The following is a 7515-nucleotide window of genomic DNA, read 5'->3' as shown; positions in this document are numbered from 1 at the left end:
CATGAATACGATAACAAATTGCAATTAAATAGCCATTTACAAATGATTTGGCCCAGTTTACAGTCATTAATATTGCGCACAAAAACGACAGCAAATTGAATTATTTGTTTTATTCCGTTATGAGTGGGGGAAATAATGAGCTGATTTTATTTAAACAGCAACGGTCAAGGTTGTAATATAAATGGAAATAAAATAAATTGTCTCACATTTAGTGCAGGCAATAAATTAACTTAACAAAGGATACTTTCTGGTTCAGGTAGTAACGTGTAAATTATAGTTTAATAAGACATCGTGACACTTCGTGAGTGTCCAGTCGTGACACGCGCACGCTGCTCCCATCACTAGTATCCTTATCAGACAACAAGTCAAAGATAAAGCTGCCCAGCTCATTTCATGTTATTTTTGGCCAGTCAGAAGCCGACACACGCTGTGGCAAGGTCGTTCATCTGCCTCGAAGTTGATATAAAAAAAAGAGCACAGGTTATACGGCATGAACTTTTGGCTTTTGTGACTGGCTTTCTGATCTTTATACCCTGCATGCTTGTAATGCTTAAAGATGGGTGTATAGATAGTTGTACTAAAAGATTTAATGATGTTTAAAGTAGAGTATTTGAATAACAGCTCAACTTTGCGGGGCAACTGCACATGGCACACACTGCAAATAAGTGTGCCGTTGATCTTTAATCGACTTTTTCAGTTTCTTCAGTCATTTATCATCGACATTTGCACATGATTTATAATTTATTTTTGAGTATTTTCTGTTGCTTGATATTGATTTAATACATGCAGATACGAATATAATGAATACTAAGGAAGTAGAAAGAGCTAAAATCAAAAGTCGTAACTCCACTATTTCATATAAGGCTGTCAACTCATATTTGGAAGGTGCTAATGAATAATTACTCAAATTGTATTTCTCATAGATGTGGTGGCATCTACCACCATGTGTTGGCAAAAAAACTAAACTCAACTCAAAAATTAAGGCAAGGGCAAGGCGGCAACCAATTTATTGGCTCATTTTCGCACGGTGGGACAAAATATTATAAAATAAATTAAAATCTAATTCAATATTATATAGGCATTGCTTATTCAGAAAATGAAAGAATATTTGTCGATCTTATATTGAAATGTGTATTGTATTAATGTACTGAACAAGTATAGTAAAAAAAATTACTTTAGAACACTAGTATTAAATTTGTCATAAAAATTTATACAGTACGGTAAGAAATTTTATAATAATATAAATTAATTAATTAATTAATTATTATATATATGATATCATCACTTATGGCAAATATATACTGATTACCTTGTTCCATATTTTTCGCGATTTATAAATAATATTTATTAAACAACAAAAATTACTAAAGTAATATTAAAAACAAAACTTAATTGCTTCCTGTTGTCTTTCAATACAGTTTTCTTATGTTTCGTTTTTTTTTTGCAGATGATCAACGTTATTCAAATCAATGCTATTGAATGCTCATTTTTTATTAAAATAAAAAAATTATTTTTTTCATACTCTATGACAAATAACATATTTATGTATATAATATGAATTACGCATATTTTCTTTGTTCTTTGTTGACTTTTGGTTAATTTTATGATTATTAAATTTAAATGAATTAAAAAGTCTATGATTTAATTTGTATAGATATGTTCTTTAAACTCCTAAGCTTCTTCAATTACATCTCAGATTATTCTGGTATATATTTTTTTAACAATAACGGTGCACTCTAATTCCCACTGCACAAAGGCTTTTAGCACCAGCCAACAGAGCAGACAGTTTAATTTATTTACATACTTACGATGTACGATTTAGGTCTGCATGTGTGTAACGGTGTGTGTGCATATCTCTGAATGGGCCGACAATGACGGTGCCGATATGGAAGTCTTTCGAACGCAGTTCAGGTTCAATGCTAAAAACCATAAAAGTTGTCGTTGTCGCTGACGTTGTTGTATATTGGTTGTGGTAATTGGCAAGCTGACTATAAATGCCCTGGCACTTCATCTCAACAGCATTCATTCTCGCATCGACTTCAAAGAGACAAGAAGTACCCACACCAAAACCACACCATGAAATTCGTGAGTATTCAACATAAAATCGCAAAGCAAAAGGAACTTGATTTTAATCTCAATTCTTTCTCGATCAACATAGTTCATCTTAACCGTTGCACTTTTGGCCGTTGCCCAGGCGAGACCCGATTCCTTCGATGCGGCAGCCGAGACACGTGACTTCAAGTCGGATGTCAACGAGGATGGCAGCTATAGCTATCAGTTCCAGACCTCCAATGGCATCGCACAGCAGGAGCAAGGTGTTGGTGGCCAATACGCAAGCGGTTCATCAGCCTACTACGCACCCGATGGCCAGTTGGTGCAGTTGACCTACACCGCTGATGCTGACGGTTACCATCCATCGGGTGCCCATCTGCCCACTCCACCACCAATCCCAGCAGCTATCCTGCGCTCTCTGGAATACATTCGCACACATCCCCATCAGGAGGAACAGCGTCTGGCCCGTAGACACTTTTAAGTCGCCTCGCTAACTCCAGTCACAAAAGATCATCAGTTTTTCTTTGTTAATTAATGCATTTTGCAAGCTTCAATGCTAACTGCAAAATGTCTTCATATCTACCGGCTAATTTTTAAGCTGCCTGCAAATAAAAAAAACACATTCCATTAATACTCGGCTTCTTTCTTTAACTTAATCAAAATTAATTTGTTACGGCAAATTAAATATTAATAATAAAAACACATCAAAGTTAACTTTTGCAAGATATAGTCGTAAATATTTAGCATTCATTTAGCCAATTATCTGCAATTGTTAAGTTTAAAAAAATAATTATAAGTTGAAGAGCATTCTCTGCTCCGATTACAACAGTCAAAATATGTTTAACAACGCAGAAATTTAATCGACTTTTAGATAACTCACAGAAGCAATGCTTGCTCATCAAGTATACGCATAGTATAACATTTTTCATATTACACAATCATCTTTTCCTTTCTTTTCTTGTGATTTTTTTATGAACCACAAATTTGTAGCAAATATTTCACATTCACAGCCAATTTTAGTTTTCTTATTCGTTTTATTATAACCCGAGCAACGTCTCATATTTCCTTAAAGGATTTACTTAGAAGGGAAACTTATTTTACAATTTTAAATTAAGTTTAAATAACATGTTATCTAACATATTTATGTTGAAGCTATCAATATTAGGATTAAATCCATCTCACAAAAAAATACACGAAGTCTTATTTACAGCCTCTCTCCCTATGCATATGATTAATAATATTTGAGGTTGTAGTTGTCAACAAATAAACATATTAAATTACTAATGAAGAGAAATTTTAGTATTGCAAATTAGTGCAAACAATTAGCACACACAAATCAAAGACTGCCGAAAATGGTAGAGCACAATTTGCGGTGTGGTGATGCTGTGATTGGATGCTGAGATAATATCATGTTGCTCGATTACAGCACGAAGCCACTGACAGACATCTATCGCGAGTTAATGAATAAATGTGTGGAATAGTCACATACGTGCTTTGTATTTGGCTAAATGTGTAGCGGATATGGTCGAACATTCTTGACTGAATCTGTCTTAGTTTATGATACTTACATCTGCCATATATAGCTGAATTCTCAATTGAATAAGTTTTACCAAATTAGAATAGTCTATACAATTTAACGACGAGTCGCCGATAGTTTTAATTAGCATGCAAATTTCGGCACATTGTAAAATGTTGCGTGTGCTGGGATAGTTTTCTTTATAGTTCGCATCACCATAAATCTTAGATGAGGTAAGTGTTTATTGCAGCTTGTAGCTTGATGCGGAAATCAAACTAGTTTGTCCAACATTCTGATCAAAATGTCAAAGATCGATAGTAAATGCACACCTGTATATCATTCAACGTTGATTCAGCTTCAAAAGGAATATTCGGGCATCACGAAAACTACAAAAAAAAACTAGTCATCTTTGTACGGAATAAATTGTATTTAAATTGACTAGTCTCATTATCATATATTATATTAAGTATAAACTCTCTTGTGTGTGTCATAAGTAATTTCCTCTGTTTGGAGAACTAATTAAAAATTCTGAAATGGAATGCAATCCAGTAGATCTCCCCAATTTGTTGGCAATCTCATGCATATCGGATTCGATTCATCATTTGTCAGTCACTAATTGGATGCCATCAGAATCAGTGTGAACTGAAGCAGCCCCCAAAAAACTGCTATGCATTTTAATATGTGTCACGCTAATCGGAATATTAAAAATCATAGTCAAAACAGAAGACACTCCATCATTCATAAACTAGTTTGCGAGCTTAAATTTGATTTGCATAAGTCAGCTTTTGTTATTATTATCATTGTAGTTGCCATGGAGTCTGTCTGCTTCTGTCATTAGCTTAAGTAAGCAGTATTGAATGACTATAGCGAAAATAAAAAATTCCATTAGCATATTAAATCATTTTTTCTTCTCTTGCGAGTATTTTAAATATTCTTTAGCGGTTCCAAACATACGACCGCGGGTGTTAAATTTATTATATCTAAATAATCGAATCGAATCAAGAAGGTGCTATAAAAATTGGCCTAAAAAAATAAACATGCGAGCATATAAATTTTAATGAGCAAATTCATTAAGTTAACAGCTAAGCAGAATCAGAGAATCAGTTTGTCCATGATTAATGATTAATACAAGAAAGATTTTCGGGCCTGTCGGCAGACGACAAACGACAAACAGTTAAATCCTGTTTTGATATCTCATTTTGGACTATTAAATTATCTCAATGTTATCAAGCAATTTGTTAAGCGCACACATTTAGCGCCTCTCCGTCATAGTACAAAAGTGAATTAACATTTCTTGTCCAATGCAAATGCAAAAGTAAAACCAAGAGCCAAAAAAACTGTAGCGTAGCATGCGCCAATCTAGTGAAACCATAAATTATGCTAAATATTTATTGCGATACACACACGCATACACACAGATACACAGAGGCAACATTAATTTAGTCAAATTCATTTTATTTGGGTGTGCCGGGTTCGTACCCCGGACCCTTTCCCTAGCCCGCAACTTCAACCAGACAAACTCGAGGAGAGACTGAGAGACTGGCTCGACATTGACATTGCTGCATGGGGCGATGCTTTTGCTTTCAGCTTGGCGCTTGTTGATGTGACGACTCTCGGGCAAACCCACTCACAGCGGATGGCGATGACGCCGCTGCTGAAACTGAAACTGAAGCCGAAGCCGAAGCCGCTCTTGATGCGTACACACATTCTCCGGTTTGGTCAATGTGGGCTATTGGCTGCTTTTATTGTTATGGTTATTTAGATTAATTTCCTGAACTTGTTGAAGCGATCAGGTTTTATTTGTTGTTTTTGTTGAGAATATCGAATCCGAGCCACGGCGATTTTTTACTATAAAATCGCTTGCAATCGTCAACATAGTCAGCACATCATCTAGTGTATCAGTTGAAGTCACAACAAAGACAAACACCCCAAAGATGTTCCGTTTCGTAAGTAACTGAGAAAAGTCCGCATCCAAATCCAAATCTAATCATAATCCACTCTCGCCACAGATCCTCGTTTCCGCCTTGATCGCCTGCGTCGCAGCTACTGCCGAAGATGCTTATGCCACTGGCTCGCAGTTCCTTGACATCCAGCCCGATGGCCAATATCAGTACAGATACGATACCTCCAATGGCATCACTGGCCAGGAGTCGGGATACGCTGGCTACTCGGTGAGCGGCTCAAACGCTTACTACTCCCCAGAAGGTCAGCTGATCCAGACCACCTACGTTGCCGATGAGAATGGCTACCAGCCACAGGGTGCCCATCTGCCCACTCCACCACCAATCCCAGACTACATCCTCCGCTCTCTGGAATACATTCGCACTCACCCTCAGTACGATGAGCCCCAACAGCAACAACAGCAGTTCAGCAGGCCTGCTGCGAGCCGCGGTCAGAAGCGCATTTTCGGTTAAACGTTGACACTCACTCTTAGTTACAATTATTGAGAATCTAAAAGCTTTGTTAGTATGTTTTTAAATAAACGAACGTGATTTAAAATATATATATATGATGATGTTTTATACTTTTGGAATTCCAGGCGCAACATGGGGATCTATAACAAATACAAATTATTCTCCTTTATATATAAACACCTAACTCTTAGCTATTAATTAATATTAAAACATACTTCACTGGCAAAAGAACATTTCGACAACCAAATATGCTTAAGCATTTGCACCTCTTGCAAGCAGTTCTCGATTAATAGCAATAGATACATACAAAGCAGTGTATTCCAAAATAGAGCGACTAAGATATGAAGCAAAGATGTTACTACATTTCATATATATGATTTAGGTTTAAGTAGTATTGGCTGCCCCTACTAGGAGCGAAGCATAGACCAGTGGAGGTCCGTAGCTGTGTCGGTGGAGGGAATTTTCGTCTCAAATTTAGCATGGAAAGGAAATATTTAATACTCTGTTATTTTTTAAATTTATTCATTTTCAATCTACATACATTTTGTAGAATGGATTCAATTAACATACCTCATAAAATATAATAAGTTGGCCAGAAAATAACTCTACAAATTATTACAACTTTATAAAGGAACACTATATTTCTTAAATATTTATCTAAAGAAGAATTAGAATTAACTTAAGGATCAGCAGAAATGCATAAATGCAGAAAATCAATAATTTCATATTACTTAGAATGTGTAGACAACACTGAAATCTTGTACATTAGAAAATTTAGATGCAAATATTTGAGTGTATTCATTGAATACTATTAAATTTTGGAAATAAATTGCTATGGCATATTATTTATTCATTGTGCCTAAAAGTATGCTACATTATAAAAAACCAATAGTAATAAGACAATTACTAAGCTATCTGATAACTAATGCGGATATTAGCATTCGTTAGTGACTAATTCATGAATCTGCATTCATGAATGTTCGAGACACTGAACATTAAAGATGCTTATAATAATTTATGCACAAAAGGCATAACAAACGAACTTAATCCTTGTGATTTAAGTAATCACAGTAGATATTTTGGGAATAACCAGTAAAGTCTTATTTATGTTTCCTTCGGATTGGAATTAAAAAGTAGTTCGCTAACTTTTGATTAAAGTGAACAAATTAAACACTACTGCCACCCTTAACTTGGGAAACAGTTTATGTTCCACCCCTTGTGCATGAGCTGTGAGTTTTAAACAGTTTACAGCAGCTAAATGAAAGGCTTCGTTTAACCCCTGCCGGCAAAGCATTTACACTCTTGACAAAAATTGACTGTGACACGCAAAATATTTACCATTTAACGCTTAAGTCGATTGTCCGAGTCCACGCTGCGACTCTAACACTCGCTTTTTGCATTTCATTAACATCAAAAAACTGGTAACAGCTGAATGGCACCCGTTCAATACAATGACCAGCAAACAGCAACAGCAGCCGTGATTGTCACTGCGAATAAAGTATTTTATGTTGGCAACTCCAATGCCTTCACATA

At 35.6% G+C, this 7515-nt stretch overlaps 2 protein-coding genes across 2 annotated transcripts; both read left to right on the top strand.

The window, feature by feature from the left end:
* The first annotated feature begins 1990 nt into the window (after positions 1-1990).
* LOC133842904 (pupal cuticle protein Edg-78E-like) lies at positions 1991-2683 on the top strand. Its single transcript, XM_062276198.1, has 2 exons — positions 1991-2085; positions 2159-2683. Exons 1-2 carry the CDS (start codon positions 2077-2079, stop codon positions 2531-2533), a joined length of 384 nt encoding a protein of 127 aa, XP_062132182.1. The 5' UTR covers positions 1991-2076; the 3' UTR covers positions 2534-2683.
* A 2735-nt stretch (positions 2684-5418) lies between these two features.
* On the top strand, positions 5419-6076 carry LOC133842751 (pupal cuticle protein Edg-78E-like). The gene is made up of 2 exons (XM_062275965.1): positions 5419-5514; positions 5578-6076. Exons 1-2 carry the CDS (start codon positions 5503-5505, stop codon positions 5980-5982), a joined length of 417 nt encoding a protein of 138 aa, XP_062131949.1. The 5' UTR covers positions 5419-5502; the 3' UTR covers positions 5983-6076.
* The last annotated feature ends 1439 nt before the right edge of the window (positions 6077-7515 follow it).

Source organism: Drosophila sulfurigaster, chromosome 3 (genome assembly GCF_023558435.1).
Source record: "Drosophila sulfurigaster albostrigata strain 15112-1811.04 chromosome 3, ASM2355843v2, whole genome shotgun sequence".
Classification (NCBI taxonomy): domain Eukaryota; kingdom Metazoa; phylum Arthropoda; class Insecta; order Diptera; family Drosophilidae; genus Drosophila; species Drosophila sulfurigaster.
Note: the sequence above shows the minus strand (reverse complement) of the source record. Positions and strands in the feature narration are given on the sequence as shown.